Below are 23,516 nucleotides of genomic sequence, written 5' to 3'. Positions count from 1 at the left end.
TAAATAAAAAAAATAAACATAATTCATATTTAAAACGTTTAAGAGCTAACAGATATTTAATATAACAATCACCTATTCATCTAGCCTCAAAAGAGTTGCAGTGTTTCTCACATACCAAGTTGATTTGTGCAGGGTCACGTGATAGACATTCACTGGCATTCTTCTGTTTGCTATACTGTCCGTCTGCATCACACTCCAGATACACCAACCCATGTTGGACTGACACACAGACACATCCACAGATTGTGTGGTCACACAGGGTGCGTAAGAGAGGACTGTGCTACTAGACAGTCTTTTGACTGTTGAAACTGCTAAAATCATATTTCAAGCCTAATCAAGTGTAAATAAGTTTTAAGTTTCATTTTTGTTTTTGGAACCTGACAAACAAAAAGTAAACTGTTAATGGAAAATGTAAATAAATCTTTTTAACCAAAAATGAAAATTTACTGAAAAAAATCATTTGCTCACTAGTGGATCCTCTGCAGTGAATGGGTGCCATCAGAATGAGAGTCCAAACAGCTGATAAAAACATCACACTAATCCACATGACTCCAGTCCATCAATTAACATCTTCTGAAGTGAAAAGCTACATGTTTGTAAGAAAAAAAAATCCATCAAGGCATTTCAACCTCTTTCCCTAATATTATTTTTCGCCAGTGAAAAAGTCATTTTGTCTGAATCAGGAGAGAAATATGCAATATTTATTATTATTATTATTATTTTTTTTTTTTACAAAGCTTTTCACTTCAGAAGACGTTAACTGATGGACTGGACTGGAGTGGTGTGGATTACTGTGATGTTTTTATCAGCTGTTTGGACTCTCATTCTGATGGCCCCCTTTCACTGCAGAGGAACCACTGGTGAGCAACTGATTTTTTAGTAAATTTTCATTTTTGGTTGAACTATTCCTTTAAGATTTATTTACATTTTCCATTAACAGTTTACTTTTTTGTTTGTCGGGTTCCAAAAAGGAACATTCCTTTAAACTGTAATTACATTAAATGTCACAATGTAAATAAATTTTAATAGTCCAGAAATATGTATCTTTCTTTTGATTTTGGGATGAAATATGACTCTTATTTTTTTTTTGTGTTGATGTTTTATTTAAAGTTGTTTTTGATTGATTTTTTGATTGAATGTAAAAGTGTTGGGAGACACTCACTGTAGTATTGGGCAGTGCATCCGGCCAGCAGGCATACTTATCAAATGTTCTGTTGCACACAAGACCTGGAAAACAACCATTAATGTAAAAGTCTCCTCTGCTCTGTTTGCAGTTCTGGACAGGATAAGTATGTGACATGACCCCTAATCAGAGGTCTCAGCAGTGTTTTCCAACATACATCCCTTAACAGCACTGTGCACTTTAATCATGGCTATCAACAGGGTCTATGAATGACCCCAGCTGACCTTACACAAGACTGTGACCGTCACTGCAACTCCAGCCATTACTTGAGGAAGGATGCCGAACAACTCACCTGTCATCGGCGGTTCTCTGCTAATATTTCGAAAACATTCATCTCGATACATCATCCATCTTGCCATCAATGTTTTGAGGGATGCAGCAGGTGACACCTGTAAGAGCCAATTAGTGAGACCACATGAAAAGGTATATTGCATTAAGTATTATAATTCCATTTATTTTCTCTTTAAAACAAAATAATAAGTTAGCTAGAAGAATGTCAAGGCTGGTCTTTCCCATACCATGGAAGTAATTGGTGACTAAAAGACATTAGATAAGTATCATAACAGCAGACCACCATGCAAGTAGCATTCAAATATGAAGTAAAGAGCTCTGGGTGACATTAGTTAAACTTTATGAGAACACAGTTCAGTTCAGGGACTCTAGTGAACACTCCCATCACATTCAAAAAAACTGGTGTGTTGCGTCACTTATTTTGGGTGTGGACATAGTAATGAAATCTAACCATAAAATTCAGCGACTGCAGAGGTTCTGCAAGCTGGGCTTCAGTAATGATCCTCTGTGATGTTCTTCTTTCGTTTTATTTCATCACATGAATATGCTGAATTAATGCCTAATCTGATCTTCAGTAAGTTGCATAATGCTTCGACTCCTAGCCAACTCTAAAAAAGAGCTGAGCGGTGCGTGTGTGGCATTTATTTATTTGTTTATTTGTCAGCTTTATTTGTTTATTTACCTGGCTAGATAACTCAAACTTATTTATTTAAAATTAAATGCATAAATAAACAAATTATAGAAAAAACAAACATTCAAGGTTATAAACCAAAAGCACCTTTGTGAAAAAAAGTGCACTTGAAGATTATACACACACACACACACACACACACACACACACACACACACACACACACACACACACACTTTCACGATTGTTTATTAACACACTTTTAAAAAGTCAAATTTGTAATAACATCAAATTAAATGTTTTACTTTAAACTACATTTTAAATCAGTGTTTTCATAATCTTTACAGTTATGTACATTTATTTCGATGTGTTGATTTTATTGATGTTAATTTGACTAATGACCATTTTTTTAATGTACCTGATAATTTTAACAGTGTTTTTGATATCACATTTAAATATTAATATACTTCACAATTGAGTAACAAGTTAGATATACTGTATATTTAAATAGATGATATACAAGTTTCAGTAGAAATGACATTGAAGTATATTTAAGTTTACTTATGCTAGTCAGCACATTTGTTAATACACTTTAACCATATTTCAAAGACAGAAGTAATTATGTAATTACATTTTAAGATGTACTTTAGTCTTAAGTGAGTCAATAAAGCACTCTTAACTTACATTTAAAAGAAATATAAACTATAATATATTTTCATTTAATTACATATACAGTAACAATACATTTAGTTCCAACTTATGTATCCCTTTAAAGTATATTATTTCCATAATAAGTAATCTTCTTAAAAGTATGCTGAAGTATAAATTATATAAAGCGGGGCTTAGTCAGGCCCCTGATTGGGAGACAGTAGGTTGATCAGATATCCAGATAAAATCAGGACAGTTCCAATTATAGAAGCCACTGCCCATGTCTCGGAGTTACAGAGCACCATTTGTCCCGATAATTGGTTTTGGCTCTGGTCTGATTGCTATAAATTAATGTTTTGAACTGATATTAGAAACATTACACAAGCATTATATTAAGAATCACAACTACTGCTTCCTCTTCAGAATATTGAAAGGTACGTAAAAACATGAGCTCTTGTGTAACTGCACAGATGATGGAACAATTTTTTCACGGTCATCTGGTCACCTTAAGAGAGAATGAGAGAAAAAGAGAGGAATGGGAATATGCTCTGACCTGGATGCAGGAGGAGAAACTGAGCAGGGTCAGAAGGAGGAATACTTGTGACATCCCTTAGTCCTGCTGCTGCTGGCACTGGGAGGGAGCCGGAGGGCCAAACAGATATGCTCACCTCATAGGAAGGCTTCAGCTATCACCACACAGCCTAAAGCACAGATGGAAACAGACAGAGAGTCAAAGAGATCAACACATTATCAAACAGCAAATGCAAAGAGTACCCTCAAATAAAGCTGAACGTTATGATAAATATATATATATATATATATATATATAAATATATATACATAAATATATATATATATATATATATACATACATATACAGTACAGACCAAAAGTTTGGAAACATTACTGTTTGTAATGTTTTTGAAAGAAGTTTCTTCTGCTCATCAAGCCTGCATTTATTTGATCTAAAATACAGAAAAAAACAGTAATATTGTGAAATATTATTACAATTTAAAATAATAGTTTTCTATTTGAATATACTTTAAAAAAAAAATTATTCCTGTGATGCAAAGCTGAATTTTCAGCATCATTACTCCAGGCTTCAGTGTCACATGTAACATCCAGTCTATCACATGATCATTTACAAATCATTCTAATATTCTGATTTATTATGAGTGTTGGAAACAGTTCTGCTGTCTAATATATTGGATGAATAAAAGGTTTAAAAGAACTGCATTTATTAAAAAAAAAAAAAAAAAAATCTAATAATATATATTCTAATAATATATTTTCTTTACTATCACTTTTTATCAATTTAACACATCCTTGCTGAATAAAAGTATTGATTTTATTTTTTTTAAAAAAGAAAGAAAAAAAATTACTGACCCCAAATTACTGACCAGTAGTGTATATTGTTATTACAAAATATTTATATTTTAAAAACATAGCTTCTTTTTTTTTCTTTTTTTTTTTTTTTACTTTTTATTCATCAAAGTATCCTAAAAAAGTATCACATGTTCTGAAAAAATATAAAGCAGCAGAACTGTTTCCAACTTTGATAATGAATCATCATATTAGAATGATTTCTATGATCCTAAAAAGTCAGCTTTGCATCACAGAAATAAATGTTAATTTAAAGTATAATAAATTTAAAAACAATTATTTTAAATTGTAATGATATATCACAATATTACATTTTTTTCTGTATTTTTGATCAAATAAATGCAGGCTTAATGAGCAGAAGAAACTTCTTTCAAAAACATTAAAAATAGTAATGTTTCCAAACTTTTGGTCTGTACTGTATATATATACGCAACTGTCCTACTATATATATATATATATATATATATATATATATATATATATATATATATATATATATATATATATATATATATATATATATAGTCATTTATACCTCTGATGCAAAGCTGATTTTTTAGCATCAGTACTCCATCTTCAGTGTCACGTAATCTTTCAGAAATAATATTAATATGCTGCTCATGAAACATTACTTATACTAATTCTAATACTTATACTGATACTAATGCTAATACTATTAATAATAATGTTAAAACGGTTGTTCTGCTTCATTTTTTTCCAGAATTGTTTGATGGAAGAAAGTTCACATTTTATTAAACACCATTTTTTAATGTCACTTTAAACTAAATGGGCTGTAGCTGAATTAAAATGTTCCTAATAATATGTCTTTCAAAAAGACAGCAGACAGCTTCATTGATTATAATAAATGTGACTTAATTTTGACACATTGTTTCTTGGAGCTTTAATATAGAAATCAAGTGCTTCTGTTTTAAGTTTTTTTTGTTTGTTTGTTTATAACTCAAGTCTCATCTCACAGAAGCAACTGTTTCCACTCATGTCAGATATATAATTCGTTTTGGAAAAACGACTTCTAATAAGGCGAATGGCTTCAGTTTCTTGCCCTCTCTTCCCTCAAACGTCTTTTTTTGAAAGCAGGTTTGGTGAGCATGTACGAAAATGGTAGCCTGTTTAATGGCAGCAACAGATATACACTGTAATTTGATATATTTACAACAGTCACTTCCACTCACTTAACTGTAGGGGGCTCTAAAGTCGCAAAAAAAATCACATACTGTTGCTAAACAATATAGAGTTGCTTTAAATTACAAATTAAAAAAAAGTAATAAACATGAATGAAAAATCAAAGAAAACTATTTAAAAAAAAATAGTCATTGTTATAAAATATTTTCTGGCTAAATTTCCAGCGATGAATATATACAGTTTGCATTATAAAAGTTAGGTCATATTCCCCACCCCACTCCTAAAACAAGACCAGGAACTGGACCACCCCTGATGGTTTTTTTTTTTTTTTTTTTTTTTTTTTTTTTTGCTGATTAAAGCTGCAAACATCATGTTGAGTAATAATGCAAGCAGTGTGAGCCTCATTGGCTCCTTAAGCTCATTCCACTGTTTGCTGAATGTGTGCAATCAGGATAGCATACAGGAACAAAGAATGTTTGCAGTGCAATTAAGACCAGGACTACTGATCTACAGTATAAAAACAACACACTCATTATCCCACTTTTCTGCAGAAGATTCTGGGCAAAGGAAGGTCACAGACTGTTGACCACGTCGCTGTCTTTGCTTGGAACACTTACTTGTGTGATAAAACACATACAGTAGTTGTGGACATCAGGATACACTAACCCTTATACACCACATCCAGCTCAATTACTCACGTGGTTTAGAGAGAAATGTTAGAACAGAACATGACGGTAACAGATATGATCACAGTACAGATACAGACTAAATCCTAGAAAGAGGCCTACATAGGTTGCATATAAAAAGGATAGCTCATTCAAAAAATAACTTTTTGTCACCATTATCTCAACCTCACGTTGTTTCAAACCTGTAGAAGTTTCTTGCTTCTGTGGAACATAAAAGAAGATATTCTTAAAAATGCTGGTAACCAAACAGTTTTGATGATCATTGACTTCCATTGTCTGGATATAAAAACACTGAGACAGTTCTCAAAATATCTTTTATGTTCCACAGAAAAAGAAAGTCAGGTTTGGAATGACATTAGGGTGAGTAAATGATAACAATTTCCCATTTTTGGGGGGTGAATTAAATCTTTAATGCATCATAGAAATGAATTAAAGTTCATGGAAAGAAGTTTATAAGAAAAGCAGCAAGATAACTCACTAGACATCTTTTTTTTTTGGCATCCCAAAGTGTAGTAGCAGTTACTCACCTGGTTATCGAATCACATCCTACCCATACTTCAGCCGTAGTCGGAGAACAGAACGAAATCTGAAACGTTTCTGCAAAAAACACCTTTACCATGGAAACATTTTTGGCTAAAACGTTTCAAATTCCATTCTGTTCCAGTCTCTGGGCAGGCTGGGACAGGCACTTAAATGACCTTTCACATACACTCAGCTTATTGTGGTGAATACAAAAGACTAACAAATAGCAACACCAGCCGGTTGATCCAGAAAAACAAACAAAAAAACAAACAAAAAAACATTAATTTGACATTATTAAAAAAAAAGGTTTGTCATCAAAATGTAACCATTAACATTCACATTCATCTCAATGTTGCTCTGCTACTGCCTGACGCCCAAATACACAATTTAAACCACCTTTGCTCACAGAATGTTTTGCAACAATTTCTTTAAATTTTTTGTTAAAATTTTTTGTTTAAAAAATTCACTGGAAATAACGGCTTTGAAACTATTCTCACTTAGAAATTGTTAGTAAATTTCACAAATAATAACAAAGAAATAGCAAGTAACACATTGAATTAAACATGAAATTTGAAAGTAGAAAGACTGCTTTTCATGTAAAGCATACTCCAATAATCATTGTTTCATTTATAACTTTGAAAAATATTTTTGTGGTGTGCAGCAATTTTTTTTTCATGCATGACTCCAGATTCACTATCATAGTGTAAGTAGAAAATGAGGTAACACTATTTCGATAGTCCACTTCTATAAGGCTATAAGTAACTTTGCAACTACATGTCAACTAACTCTTTAATTCACAACTACATGTCTCTCATTACAGTATTAGTAGACTGTTTGGTTAGGGTTAGCATTAGTAGAAAAGTTGATGCACTTGCAAAGTTACTTACAGTCAGTAGATTGTCTGCTGGAGGACCATGTAAATAAAGTGTTAGTAGATATTAAGCAAACAGCCTACTAATACTCTAATGACTGCTAGTTGACATGTAGTTGCAAAGTTACAGTAAATGGAATGTCTAAACTGGACAATCAAAATAATTTTTTACCAAAATGCTTTGTTTATAAATAACAGCATTTTAGACATTTCATACATGAATTAGAGTGACACGTTCCCAAAAGCAGATCACCTGTCACCCCATGCACAGCTGGACATTCAAGAAGGTCAATCAGCTAAATTTTACATAGAGATTTTTTTGTGGTTGGATCAGTGAAAATGTTTGCTGGCTGTGTTAAATATTATTTACAGGCCGAAGAGCCACAAGAAATATATATATATATATATATATATATATATATATATATATATATATATATATATATATATATATATATATATATATATATAAACTCATTGATCTCTGCAGTCAGATTTACTGTCACAAATCATTATTTATTTTTAATTTGCTACCATTACATTACATCTCATTTTCAGTTCACACTTCTGCTCCACTTTTTGTCCATTTACTTTAAATGCTACATTTATGAAACTGAATTGGAGAACTAGATTAGTATCTCTTGTCCAAATCAGAATGTTAAGATCTTGCCAGCCTTGGAACTGATAGCTGGGCTTCAGCATTCAGAAATCATTTCCATCCATCTCCAGCACAGCAAGCGCAAAGAGATATACAGTGATCTTTACTGCACAACCCTTGACCAAAGCAAAGAACAAATCCAGTCTGCTGAGTCATATTTGACTTCATTTATTTCCCAGATGTCCTTAAATTTGGAAAAATGTCTTAAACCCACAAACTATGTAATAAAACTTGAGCGAAGAGCAGTCATTTCCCTATTAGTAATTTTACCAAAGTAAAAATTGGGGTTTTAAGTTGGTTGAAAGTATCTTTTCTTATTCTATTTATTTATTTATTTTTTAAGTGTAGCTTGCTTAAAAAACAATCAGGCAGAACTGCCATATTCTGCAATAGCCAGACATTTGTCTTTAACGTGTGAAGCAACAAACCACAAATCCATCTTGTTACGAGCTGCTTAAGCAAATTAAAATTCAACCAGTGGGTCAGGAAAGTTTATGTGCACCAGAGACACTTTAAATATTCAATCCCCCCACTGTTGCCTCAGATAGCATTAACACTGTGTGACAGTTTCAACACCTGAGACCTCGCCTCAAGCACACGCTGGAATGCTGTTAGAAGTTGGGGAATATTGCCCAGGAAGAGCACTCGAGTCCTATTAGGCTAATCTCGCTTAACAAGACTGAGGAAAAATTGATGAAGGGATATCTTCAATCCTACTTTAAGCTACAGCTTTAGCCAGCTCTCATATCACATCTTTTAATCTCTGCAATAGTAAAAAGTAACTGCCACAGATGCGGTTTTAGCTTATTAAACTAACCCAAAGGCCACACACAAAATTTGGCGGGAAAAGTTCAAAATAATGACTACTGGCTCAGAGGCCGTATGTAATGAGATACTGCAGTTGGCTTTATTTCCACTTCAGCTGCTCATTCACACAACATCTGTCAGCATGTACATCTTTGTAGTCTCTAAAGTCAAGCTAGGATTTAAATCTACATTTCTATATATTTAATTTTTAGTTTGATAGTTAACATGAACTACAAAAGCTAATTTGTTTAGTATCAGTAGCTATTCAAGAAATGTAATGCTAGTTAAGAAATAATAGTATAATTTAGTAACAAGCATTTTATTGTCAATTCTGATCAATTTAATGTGTCCTTGCTGAATAAAAGTATTAATATCTTAAAACAATGACTGACCCTAAACATCTGAACAGTAGTGTATAAGTATAATGTTAGCAATAGCAATAATAATAGCTATAACATGAACACAATAATATGAAATGTGACCAATAACATAAAGTGGTCTCAGTAACTGTGCTCCAATAATCAGTCAATATTGCCATTGTAGCGCCGTTTTTTACTTCCAGCAGTTTTCATTGTTGAATAATGTTTAAATTCAATAGAGAATGTAATTACAGAGGTGACTATGAATGTCTCTTAAGTGAACAAAGCAGCAACGCATCGAGCATACATTCATAATTTACAAGTGCCACAAAATGACCGTTAACGTTTTGTATTTAAGGGCTCGCTTTTATTCTGCCATTTTGCAAAACGTGATCACTGACTGTCATGACAGCGAAAACAAACCTCTCTGACTAAAGTGCACAATGCAGGGCTGCTCTCATGCCCATGTGAAGAGTACAAGGAGAATGGATGGACACACGTGTGTAATTAAAGCCATGCCATTTATGTGTGATCTGGGCTTAGTGACTCAAACCTGAACAAATTCATTCGTGGAATATTTAATACCACAGCAGCAGTCAAACAGACTGAGATCTGACATTTATACACAGACAAATATGCAATAACTTTTACAAGTGCACTGATACCGTTTTCCCAGTGAAATGAGGCTGGCGCTTAGCCATCAGGAGTGTTCCAGAAACGTCTGAATTGTAAGATATAATTACGATTTAAATTACAAGTAAAAAGTCACAATTATGCATTTTAATGTTTTAAGAGGAAACAAAAATAACACAATTGTAAACTTTTTTTTTTTTTTGCTTTTTTTATTGAGTGAAAGGCTTTCATTCAAGATAGAATTTTGGGGAGAAGATTTATGCATTTTTCAATACAAATGCATATTGTAGTTCAATAAGATATATTAGCATGCAGACAATAACAGCCAGCCAGAGAGTGTGACCCCAAAACTCTGTCCTACTATAACCTTTTATCCCGTTAAACTGGGGTAAGAGAACAAGTGCAGCTCCCAGAGCACATCTTTCCCACTGAGACATGACGGGTAGGGGCCTATGATCTGATTAGAAGCTCACAGAGGGCTCAGAGATACCGATGTCATGAACCAGCATGTTGGCGCAGTTGTATGCCAGTGGGGAAGGCAGTAGGAAATGTCTGAGAGTGCCAGTGCCACACACCCGTCACATCGCACTCCATATGCTGTCACTTCATCTTGGTTCAGATTAATGTCACTGCTACTTTGCCTGTGTCAGCAGCGATACTCACAGACTACCGCTGACTCAATCTACTCTACCATGTCATTTCTATCAACACCAAGTCTGATATGCCACAGATGAGACTGAGTGGCTTTTTTCCAAAACCAACTGAGCTGCTGTACTGTTTGCTGTCTTCAAAGGCAGCATTCCACATAAAGTAACTGGTTTGGAAAACTCTACATAGGAATCAACTCTTTCACAAAAGTATTACTTGATTACACATAAATATTGAGCAAAATAAAATACATTTTAGTAAGATTGAACAATTTGCATTAATGTTATTTGATGAGTTAGACTTCATCCACCATACTAGATAAGGTGACAATACATCCTCTTTTTTTCCCAACATGTCCAGGCTGGGATTTAAAAATTGCCCAAAATGTCCGGGTTTTGGATTTGTTTCCTATAGACACAGAGGAGAGAGTTGACAAAGGAATTGTTGAATAAAGTCGTTATTTTTGTTTACTTTGCTTACAATAAGTGTTCCCGTCGCTTCATATAACCCAGATTGTACATCTGATGGCAGATGGAGTATTCTGACGACGACTTTCATATCTTTTATGGACCATGACACTGTTATTTATTTGGCAGTCTATGGGACAGTATCAGGCCTCCTGGTTGTCATCCAAAATATCTTAAATTGTGTTCCGAAGTCGAACTGAGCTTTTACGGGTTTGGAACGACATGGGGGTAAGTGATTAATGACAAAATTTTCATTTTGCGGTGGAGTATCCCTTTAAGGTGGTTTACATTTACATTTAATCATTTAGCAGACGCTTTTATCCAAAGCGACTTACAAATGAGAACAGTATAAACAATCAGATCAACGAGAGAACAACAACAGTATACAAGTGCTATGACAAGTCTCAGTTAGTCTAGTACAGAACACGTAGCCAGGTTTTTTTTTTTTTTTTTTTTTTTTTGAATATGATAGACAAGAAAAAGAAAAGGTAAGTACTAGTATTAGTTGGTTAAGTGCAGGCGAAAAAGATGAGTCTTTAGATGTTTTTTGAAAATGAGTAAAGACTCAGCTGTTCGAATTGAGATCGGGAGGTCATTCCACCAGCTGGGCGCAGTCCAGGAAAAAGTCTGTGAGAGTGATTTTGAGCCTCTTTGGGATGCACCACAAGGCGTCTTTCACCACAAGGCGTCGTTCACTTGCAGAGCGCAAACTTCTGGAGGGCGCATAAGATTGAACTAATGAGCTTAGGTATGTTGACCTGATGAGGAGAGGAGTAACATGAGCTGTTTTTGGCTCATTGAAGACAACCCTCGCTGCTGCATTCTGGATCAGTTGTAGAGGCTTGATAGTACATGCAGGAAGGCCCGCCAGGAGAGCATTACAATAGTCCAGTCTGGAGAGAACAAGAGCTTGGACAAGAAGTTGGGTGGCTTGCTCTGACAGGAAGGGTCTAATCTTCCTTCTAATCTTCCTTGTTTATCTCAGTTTTACATGAAAGAACACTATCAGTGAGAATTCTGTGTTTTATATCATCCTCTAAAAAATTTTAAAAGTGGCGTCCCACAAGGTATTTACTTTATTTATTCTACCCCTCAATTCCATTTTTCAAAAACACAATTGAGTATTTATAGAGCATTAGGAAAACTTTTGGCCAAAAGAACAAAATAAGGTATTCTGTTTTTGGAAAAGCCTTTTTGCTTCATGAGTGTGATTATGGTGCTTAAAATGTTTCCTATGTAGGCAGCACACTAGGTTTTGGAAAATAGCTTTCATTTATAATCTTCAATCATTCACTTTCTTCAACTATATCAGAATCAGAATGAATCAGAATCAGAATGAGCTTTATTGCCAGGTATGTTTACACATAAGAGGAATTTGTTTTCGTGACAGAAGCTTCCGCAGTGAAACAGAATGACAGTGACAGAAAAGAAAACACATAATAAAAGAATAAAAAATACAAATAAGTAGGTAAGGAATAACAATATACAAATTGACAATTGTATGTGCGGGTATATTACAATAGGCAGTTTTGTATGTACAGGTATATTATGTGCAAATTTGAAGTGTAGATTAAGTATGTGTGTTAGATAAATAAGTGTATGTGTGTATAAATAGTGTTGTGTGTTCCACAGTTATTGTTAAGTGTTCATGAGATGGATTGCCTGAGGGAAGAAACTGTTCCTGTGTCTGGTTGTTCTGGTGCTCAGAGCTCTGTTGCGTTGACCAGATGGCAACAGTGAATCATGCTGTTTCTTTACAGATCTCTGACTACTATATGTAGTGGACAAGGAGGCACATGTATGATTGCTTCATGCTGAAATAACCCTAGTTCTGAAAAGCATGCCTTGGCAAAAAATAAATAAATAAATAAATAAATAAATAAACAAAAAATGGAAATGAATGTTCATATGATTCATTGCTTTTGTTAGCTTGAGCATCATTTTGCGAACACATTTACAACAGAAGTCAACACTGTAATACGCCTACATGACTGTTTTAACTTGAAAACAAAGCTCAGGCCAAAGCAGTTGTGGAGGCAGATTACAATGTTGATTTCTGTTGTAAAAAAAAAAAAAAAAAAAATTTTCAAAATCACTAACGCTAAGTATTAAATAGCAATTGTGCTAAAGACAAGAATGATGCCCCACATCATGCAGGTTGTTGAGGTGTGATGTTGCTTTTATAAATGCTGTGACTGATGATTTTGGAAAATCTATGGATATCATAGAGACTGGGTGAGGACAAAAAAACATTTTTAGTCAGTAAACCCAATAACACCCTCGCGACATTCTAAAACATCCAGCCTTGCACTGGAGCAGCAAAATTTGCACATGCAAACACCATTCATGTTACTCATGCAGATAATATAAAAAAATAGTTATTCCTCTATGATTTCTCTATGAACTTCCAAATAAAGTTTCTGTATTCCATAGAGTAAATCAGGTATTATTCTTCAGTGCGAAATTAAATGTAATGTTTTGGAAATACAAATTAGTACATTTAAAATATATTGCAATATACTACAATGAAATATAAATTTAATATCAAAAAACACTAATTCAAATTACAATCAAGCACTTTACATGTGCGTCAGTATATAAGTCAAAACATCAAAATAAGTGTATTTTCTTTAAAGCATGACAGACCACTATTTAAAATTTACTTTAAAGTAAAACTTAATATGACATTATTATAAAATGTATTTAAGTGTGTTAAGAAACATATTCATAATGTACACTATTTATGTACACTTGAGTTTCTGAGTTCTCAGAATCCTTGTATCTGCCAATGTTTCATTTACTCAATGGCTTTCAGTGCTGATTAAAAAAAGAAGACATAATCATGGCTGAAAAGACAAACAATTCAATCCTTTCCTAACAGCAAACCTGTGCCTCTGAACTTCGTAGAGAACATGATTTTCTCCAAAGATCAGACTCTGGGTACTTTATATAGCTGTTCACAAGGATAATGACTGAGAAATCTTTCTAAGGTTTTCAATCATGGCACCTGAACAACAACCAATTTACTGGGTGATACGAGCTCTCTCTCTCTCTCTCTCTCTCTCTCTCGCTCTCTCTCTCTGTATGTGTGTGTGTGTCTCTTGTTGTTTTTTCCAACACTGGAAGGACTAAAATGACAAAGTAAAACCTGAAACCACCTGCATTGTTGAGAGCAGCCAGTAATGCCCATAAGGAAAACAACTAAATGAACATACAAATAATATATTGATGAAAATGCAAAATGCCACAGTGAGGGTTACTTTTAGGAGTATGGGATAAGATAAAAAAAATAAATAAATAAATAAATTCCATTCTCACTCAATTCTCACATGACAGAAAAACAAACGTGTGTTATTATTGGTTTGTTGGCCTTAACCTCAGGACACCTACAAGGCATCATTCTTGCATATCCTAAAATAGTAAGATCAGCACTGTAATCTATTTCGACAGCCCTGTCAACTCACTGACAACATGCATTGTCTGAATACAGCCTGAAGGCATGACATGAATGTGGGTTTTAGAGGGCAGATGAAACACCATTAAAACCCCAATGAAACTCCTTTCCTGTCTTTACACGAGTCATCAATATTTCTGTAGTTTACAAACTGTGTACACACATTATGCAGACTGAATAATAGCTGCTTTTCCACCATTTTGTCGAACGGTTCTCGATGAAAACAATTGGTTGGACTGGAGACTGAACTGGAGTCATGTGGATAACTGGGATGTTTTTATCATCTGTCTCATTCTGATGGCACCCATCACTGCTAAGGGTTCATTGGTGAGCAAGTGATGTAATGCTACAGTACATTTCTTGGATGGCCTGAAGGTGAGTAAATTTTCAGCTAATTTTCATTTTTGGGTGAATTATTTCTTTAATTATTCTTTTCTTTAATTATTATTTCTTTAATTATTCTTAAAAAACAAGAGCAGATCCCCCAAACCACCCAGAGTACAGATGCAGCCGACACATTTTTAGACACCCTTACTGTAGTGATTAAGAGTGGCTGGATGGTGACCAAGACAGCTGAATGGCTGACATTCACCTCTGCAATGTGCTACCCTTCAACAACTACACAACAATAGAGTCTCATTAATCATCTGCAACAGTAAGAGGACTGCCATAATTATAAGTGACTGCAGTTGTGCCGTGTAAAGTTGTGCCTGGAAAAAATAAAAATAAAAAATCACATTCACAGATCTGTGCTAATTATTCATGTCTCATTCTTGAGCACTTGACCATATCAAGTAATTAGGAGTAAGCACATAGTGCTGATAATGTGTAATGCACTTGCTAATGACTTGAATGAATGCTATATGATAAAAAGAACATTGATTATTCAATATTTCTATGCATTACCTACAGGTAAACACACAGAGGTTATGCTTATGGCTCTGTTTAGCCCAAGCCATTAATATTTAACAGAGCTGCCACTAGCCTCATTAGCCTGGTGATTTATGTGCACAATGAAGTAAAATATGGATGCATAAAATGTACATTAAAGGAGAGCAAGGAGAACCGATGTGGAGAGTGAGACAGAAAGAATATTGTATTGATGGTGATTCATATGTTAAATAGAGAGGTACTTCAGTGTGTAATGTTATGTTAACCCACAGTTCTTCAGAAGAATCATTTGGGGACCAAAGTTCACTGTAGAAGGACACATTTAAAAAAGCCGGTCCATAAACAGAATAGATCAGAATGCAGGAGTTTTGAAAAAGAAGCTGTTTTTCAGTGGCGGCTCGTCAGGGGAGCCACAGCCTCCCCAAAATGTTAAGGTGAAAATGAGAGGAGGACTTTTTAAAGTTAATTAAAATTCACAATTAATTTCAGTTAATGTCTCAGAATGTGTATTTTTGTTTGTAATTTCACAGCTGTAATACCATAACATGTTACTGAAGTTGGAAAGGTTAATGTCTCAGAATCGAATGTGCCGAATCTGCTGATGTAATTACAACCGCGGCACTAATGTTAGAGAAGGGGAGGGGGAGGCCAGGGCAGAGATGAGCTCTTGTGCCTCAGTTGGTAAAAAAAAAAATTTGCCAATCAGCATTGAGTGTTCACTTTCAGCACTGAGAAGTGTTGAGAAAAGAAACCTCGTAAAGGAGGCTAGCCTCCCTTCTGGTATCAACCAATCAGAGACGTAAATTATGTGCTATTAGTTGGAACGTCTGGCGCTGCACTGATAATGATCCAAGTTCATATGATGAGTAGCAATGTTGAATATTTGATCGCCAACATATTTACCAAGTTGTCATTCAAACAGTATATATACAAATTATATATATATATATGTTCATATGATGAGTAGCGATGTTGTATATTTGTTTGTATATTTATATATATATATATATTTACGACCATTAAGATTTGTGTGTGAGTGTGTGCGTGTTGTGACATTAATTTCATCATCTTTTAGCACCTTTGCAGTTTTTGTTACTTTAATGCAAAATCCTCACTACAGTAAATATAAAAAATTATTACAAATGCAAATATAGAATTAACATGAACACAACTCAAAAGAGGAAGCAGCAAATCTAAAACCACAATCATGTTGCTAGTGTTTAAGGGCACATCACAATAAGGTACTGAGGGGGATGCAAGATCTCTACAAGCTCCCTTACAAAAAAAAAAAAAAAAAACCTTGAGAGCAAACAGGGCTGAATGTACTCAAAGGTTACAGATCCCCTGTCAAATGCCAGGAAGATTTTTCCAGAGCCACTGGAAAGGGTAGCATACCAAGTCATCTTCACAGAGATACTGTATAGAAATTCAAGACACCTTTTCTACTTCAGAGAGACTTTTTTGCTTTTGTCACATAGGCTTAATCCTTTTATGATTTGTCAAATCTTATCTTACAAATTCCCACCTGACCTGCACAGTCTGTCTGCTTCTTTTAAAGAGTGGGGTAAAATTTATCACAATAAGTGTTGATTACTTGGGAGTGAGCAGTCTTTCTGTTCCATGTAAAAAAAAAATGGTCATACACTCTTAAAAATAAAGGTGCTTCAAAAGGTTCTTCAAGTGATGCCATAGAATAAACATTTTTGGTTCCACAAAAAAAATAAAAAAAAGAATAATAATAATAATAATTCAGTCACAAGAACCATCTCTTTCTTACCTTTTTATAATCTGAAGAACCTTCTTTCACCACAAAGAACCTTTTGTGAAACAGAAAGGTTCTTCAGATGTTAAAGTTTCTTTATGGAACCATTTAGATAAAAAGGTTCTTCTATGGGATCGTGAAGCACCTTTATTTTTAAGAGTGTATGGGTTTGGAATAACAGGAAGCTGATGAAGTGATGACTGCATTGTAATTCTGGGGTGTATTATTGCTTTAGTCACATTAGCTCAGGTTAGTGAGTAATAATGATTCACTCTACTCTCTGGTCACAACTGTGATCACATTACAAAAGATCTAACTATGTTAAGCATGCATACGTTTCCAACAGAGCTCTAAAGTCAGCAATGCACTCAAGTGCTGACATTTGAGCTGCAGGCCAAATTCATTCTGTAACATTCACCTCAAAAAACCTAAAGAGATTAGCCATGAATAATTTTCCATTGACTAGATACAACTTTATTGTCATAAAACATGCCACATTAATGTTTTTGTTTTATTTTATATTTAATTTAATTTTATTCTATTCCTGTCATGCATAGCTGAATTTTCAGCAGCCACTGCTTCAGTCTTCTGATTTTATGTTCCTTCAGAAATCATTCTAATATGTTCATTTACTGTTCAGTTATCATCAGTAATTATTAATAATGGTTCTTATCATTATCAATGTTAAAATAGTTTTTACTACTTAATATGTTTCTGGAAACCATTATACTTTTTTCAGGATTCTTTAATGAATAAAAAGTTCAAAAGGACTGCATTTATTTTAAATAGAAATCTTTTGTAACATCATAAATATCTATACTGTCACTTTTTATCAATTTAATGTGCCCTTGAAAAAAAAAAAAAAACGTATTTACCTAACAATTTTTGAATGGTTTTAATAAAAATATGAAGCAGGACAACTGATTATAATAATATATGTTTTGGAGTACTGGAGTAATGGCTGCTAAAAATTCAGCTTTACCACCACAGGAATAAAATACATATTAAAATCAAACAGAAAACAGTTATTTTAAATTACAATAATATATCACAATATTACTGTTTTTACTGTATTTTCAAATAAATGCAGCATTGGTGAGAGTGTCTTTCAATTTTATTTATTTTTATTATTATTTAAAACTTTTGACTAATAGTGTATAAGCACAGAAAGAAGCAAAAATGTGCATAATGGCAATAGGATGGCAGTACAGCTGAGAGGAATAAGCTGATATGATGTGCAAAAATCTTTTTTTCAAGGTCCACAAAAACATTCCCTTCTGGTCTCCTTGGATTTAGTGACTTTAATTCAGTCGTACCCTGGACAGAGTGCCAGAAAGGCCTCCAGAAGTCAATCTGGTAATGAAAACATAAGGAACACGACCCGCAGCCCTTTCGCTCGTGTGACCTTTTGAGCTCAGCTCTCGTTTCTTCACTAAACAGGATGAGCTATACTTCACCTACTGATTACTCATCACGAAAACATCAAATGACTGCTGGCTCTGAGATTGTTGAATATACAGAAGAAACACACCTGTTTACACCTGCATCTCTGATCAACGAGCACTTCCGTCACGTTACTCTTTCATCGTATGCATGTTGTGACATTTACTATGCTTTTAGTGACAGAAAATAAGAGGAGACTGGTGCTTCTTTTCCAGCGACCCACAAAAAAGACAAAAATAACAAGCACACAGCAGGCCGTCTTTAGGTTTTTCTGTATCCAGCAGAGAAATCTGCAAGGCTGGGGATCATAAGGGTGAACTCTGGGGTTACCTAGAGAGAAGCTAGCAAAACATATTGCACAAGCTTACGGTTTTAAAAGAGCAGATCGGCCGCAGTGTTAAAGGTGAACCAGGGGGTCGCTGAGATAGTGTGTACATTTCAAAGGTCTAGGGCTTGTGAGGATAAAGTGGAACTCTGAATTAATCTTTTGCTCTTTTCCTCATAACAGCAGGATAAACTAGATTTGCTTTACATGAGGGAAATACTGCACCAGTGCATGCAAGTTGGTATAGTTGTAATTTAGGAAAGTTTAGGTTTTAGTCATTTAGTGTAAATGTTGTGCTGTATCAGAGACACTTTGTGTTGGTGTTTTGATTTTGAATGAAACAGTGTTTTTGAACTAATCTTTTAAGTGAACAAATAATTCTTGTTCACTTCCATGTGCTAATTCATGCTTTCATTTACTGACGTCTCTCTCTTTTTAAGCGCCTGACTGCTTTGTTGAATTAATAATGCAGAAGTTTAATATGAGACCAGTTTAGAATGAATCCTAATTTGAATGTTTGCAGAATATTGATATAAAGAAGCAAATTAGCAGGATACTATGACAAAGTGTCTTTCTTTTTTTATTCAAGCATAATTGTCTTCGATAATTGGCCAGCTATTCCATCAACATTTCCATTATCTTGCATAGAGTGCTGCAGGGATGATATATTTTTGAAGTCCAAATCCCGGAAATGGTTAAATGCTTGAAATAAACTATAGTTTGCACAAGCTCAAAATATTTTCAGGTTTTATTCTTCAGCATAAAATACATCGGTTAAATCCCTCGTGATTATTTGAAAGCTCGTACTTGGATTGAAAAAGACGGATGTTAACAAGTGGCTAAATAGAACTACCGAGGACATCAGGGATGTTAAATGTCATCACCGAATAGGAAAACTCATCTACTTGCTAATCCACTTTTACAGCCTCGTGCTTTAGTATAGGGAAAATGTGAACTTACCATTTGGTCTACAACCAGCATAATCACTGCATAATTGCTGTACTGCTTCCACAATCTTTCATGGTTTCAGGTCAAGGTTTTAAATCCCCAAAATGAAGCTTTTCTCTTAAACTGATACATTTTCTGCCCCGTGTTTTACTTAATATGCACACAGGTATATTTACGCTGCTGAAATGTGCTGATGATCTGAAAACTAAACATGTATGTGATCTCTACTGTGTTATTCTGCTCAGATTAAAGTATATTAAAGCTGGTCTGTGTTCCTTCACACTATAATTTGTGCTATTTGCTGCAATTAAGTCTGTGATCAAACCTTCTCAATGACAAACTAATAAATGCAAAAATGGATATATACTATTTTGTTTGCAATTGAGGTTGGTAAATAAAAGGACATACATCCTCACATTTGGAATTATTATTATTATTATTATTACGAATTTCACTGTTTTAGCTTTGGAGAAAAGTTTCTTAATTATGTACCAGTTTTCATTATATAGAGAGTGTTAATGATGTAATAAATCAGGAAACTATTATGTTTTTATTTTATAGAGATTATTATTTATTTGATGAATTTATGTTTTTTTGTTTCTAATTGATTTGATTTGAAATAAAGTCAATTATGATTAATCATGATTAATAATTGTGATTATAATTTGAGAAAAGTAGTCATTGGTATTTTTTAAACTGTTATTGTGCAGCACAAATGGAAACCTGTTCATACTTGTAATTTGCTGCAATATGCCAATTGCAAAAGAAAAAGTAAAGGTGAAAACTGATTGTTCAAACAGGTTGAACAAACAGGTGGTCCTGCTTCAAATTCACCCTATTGGCTGAGTCTGAAGTTCAAGCAAACAAACAAATGATTTGATAGCACCAGTCAGTGCTCATACTTTTAAGAGAAATCAACCTTTGGATGTATGATTTACAGTCTACTAAGATGTAGTATTTTAGCATTTTAACAATAAAAAAATACACACTTCAGTTTTAAATTTCACTCAGAAACAGCAATACAGAATGTGGTGAGAGTATCACAGTACTAAAGTGCTATCAAATCATTCTAATCACTCCAGGAATGTGCCAAGCTTGAGACGATTTCAGGACACTGAATGCACAATGAGAGAAAAGAGTCACACATATGCTTTCTAGAATTTACTGGGTAGACTATTTAATTAAAAAAAACTTTTAATTTAATTTAAAAGTTATAATACAATGCAATGTTCAAAATTCAAACTGATTTGCAGTGCCTATATAAATATATATAGGCATTGTAAATCAATTTGAATATTGAATACACACACACACACACACACACACACACACTGTAAAAAAATCTGAAATAGTATTTTTTTTGTAAAACGTACTCAAGTAAACCTTAAAAAATGTGAAAATTATTATTATTATTCTTTTTTTGTGTGTGTGTGTGTAAAAAGGTAAAAAAAAAAGGTCCATAGAGAAGACCAGGGAGAGGTTGGTTGCGACTAGGGATATGCCGGTATCTAATCTTCATGTTGCGATTAATTTCTCATGCTTTTATCACGGTATACGGTATTATCACAATATTTTAATTTAGTTTCAGAAAAAGTGGTCATAATACAGTATAACAGATTTAATAACTTTTTTCTCATAACAAAAATAACTGAATATTTAAATACAATAAAGCAATACAGAAAAATATATGAAGTTAAACGTTTTACACAGATTAAAGTGCAAAAGAACTATAAAGACCAATAGGTATCACTTTACAATAAGACCTCATTAGTTAACCTTAGTTAATGCATTAACATTCACAATGAGCAATAGCTACATTTGCTACAGAAGTTATTAATCTTTGTTAAAAAATACAAGTATTAGTTCATGTAAGCTCATTAAATAACACAGTTGCAACTTCCGTTTATTAAATAACGTGTTATTAAATATTGGAATACCTAAGATTAATGAATGTTCAGAAGAATTTTTCATTGGCAGTTTATGTTAACTAATGAATTAACTAATGTTAACTAATGAAGCCCTAATGTAAAGTGTGAACGAACAATAAAGAATCAAAACATTTTCAAACAATATCTAGGGCATTTTGTAGTCCAGATTAATATGTTTAAAAAAAAAAAAAAAAAAATGTATAGCCTATTAAGTCTAAATATTTAAGTATTTGGTGCTGTGATTAACACAATAGCAAATCCACAAATCTGAATGGCTATTTAAATCTATTTAAATACATTTTAGAAAGTAGCAGCTTCTTTATTTATGGGGTTTCCAGGGTAACAGCTGCATTTTCTGCAGTTTAGCCCCATCTGCTGTCAGAGAGAGAATGTGCTTTCATTCAGCGCGTCTCGCGTTCCCCCTTGTGCTTTTAATGCTTGCTTGTTTACATCAGAGCGCACACGCGTCTTTCAAGCAGCATACAGCAGTGTTGTGCATTTTGACCAGTTGATGGGAAAAGTATTCTTAAAATGCATCCCAAATTCTGAATAATTTGTAATGTAAAATTATTCACGGTATTTAGAAGTGCCCACGATAACAATATCGTGCACATTCATTACCATGATATATCGCATTACCGGATACCGGCACATGGATAGTTGTGACACATTTGAGATTCTCGGGCTACTAATTGCTGACCTCTCTGCAGTTTGCCCCAGGTGAGGGTGGATAATGTGATCATCTACATGCTGCAGGGGGTCAGTACACACCTGCTCAAAGCTGGCTTCTTTGATTTCTCAAGTGCCTTCAACACCTCCAGCCAGCATTACTGGCAAGGAAGCTAGAAGTAATGCAGGCTGATACCTCTTGGGTCACCAGGCTGTCACTGGCTGTCAAGTTCAGATGCAGTTTTGCTCTGATTATTTAAAATAAATATGATATATTACGTTTGAGATCTGAACTTGGGTCCCTGCATTTGGCAGAGGCTTTTCTTGAATAATAAGCTGTATCCGAAATCACATACTGTCTAGTATGCACTACACTGGTTGGAAACCAACCCAGGCTTGTGCTTGTGGTGAAATTTCTCCAACACATATTACATACTGTACATAATTGCAAGTTTCGCTGCATTTTCGAAGTGAAATGTCCAACATGCATTCTATACGTGACTGTGGCCACATTTGTATTATGTTGCTTCAGGCATGTATTGCGGTGGTTCAGAATTCAAATGTCTGGGGAGTGTTGCTAAAAGGTTAATGCTCTGTCGTGTTGGAAAATAACATAACCACTACACCAAACCCAACCCTACACCTACCCGATAGTGTCAACGGATGCAAAAGCGATATAAAAAGACATTCTCTGATGCAACAGTGCTATTGTTGCTTCCTTGAACTGTTTTGACGAACTGTAGTTTCACAGGATTTGTACTGGAGTGCTTCACCTTATACGTAAGTGCAACGCTGTATCGTGTGAGCTACTGACTGTGTTAGAAAACCCATACGTAAGAAGCTGTAAATGTGATGCTATTGTTTAAAAGTAACAGTTTTCAAATCTCGCAACATGTTAAAATTGTTTTAAACATTGTTTAAAACAGTACAATGAATCTCTTATTTAAATCGTATCTACACGTTGTTACAATGAGAGGATTCGTAAGCTTGCAGAACTCAGCACTTGACAAAAACTCGGCATTTTGAGTGGTTAGTGAACATTTGATGCTCTCCAGAATACAAATACACACTGGAGCGTTTGCCAAATGTTTAGCTAATATCAGATGGGGCCCCTGATTCCCCTGGGCTCTAAGCGGCCCCTTACCTCATTTATTGGGTAAGTTGAACAG

The 23,516-nt window shown here is 34.2% G+C and overlaps 1 protein-coding gene across 1 annotated transcript in view; it reads right to left on the bottom strand.

The window, feature by feature from the left end:
* Positions 1-23,516, bottom strand: part of gcgra (glucagon receptor a) — a 56,707-nt gene that overhangs the window by 12,435 nt on the left and 20,756 nt on the right. The window contains exons 2-5 of the mRNA XM_042719790.1: positions 3,307-3,454; positions 1,476-1,572; positions 1,125-1,227; positions 116-224 (exon numbers count right to left, since the gene is read on the bottom strand). Coding sequence (XP_042575724.1) covers positions 116-224; positions 1,125-1,227; positions 1,476-1,572; positions 3,307-3,360 — 363 coding nt within the window. The 5' untranslated portion in view covers positions 3,361-3,454. The remainder of the gene's footprint in view (positions 1-115; positions 225-1,124; positions 1,228-1,475; positions 1,573-3,306; positions 3,455-23,516) is intronic.

This window comes from Cyprinus carpio, chromosome A3 (genome assembly GCF_018340385.1).
Source record: "Cyprinus carpio isolate SPL01 chromosome A3, ASM1834038v1, whole genome shotgun sequence".
In the NCBI taxonomy this organism is placed as follows: Eukaryota; Metazoa; Chordata; class Actinopteri; order Cypriniformes; family Cyprinidae; genus Cyprinus; species Cyprinus carpio.
The sequence above is the reverse complement of the archived record's forward strand: the minus strand, read 5'-3'. Positions and strand labels throughout refer to the sequence as shown.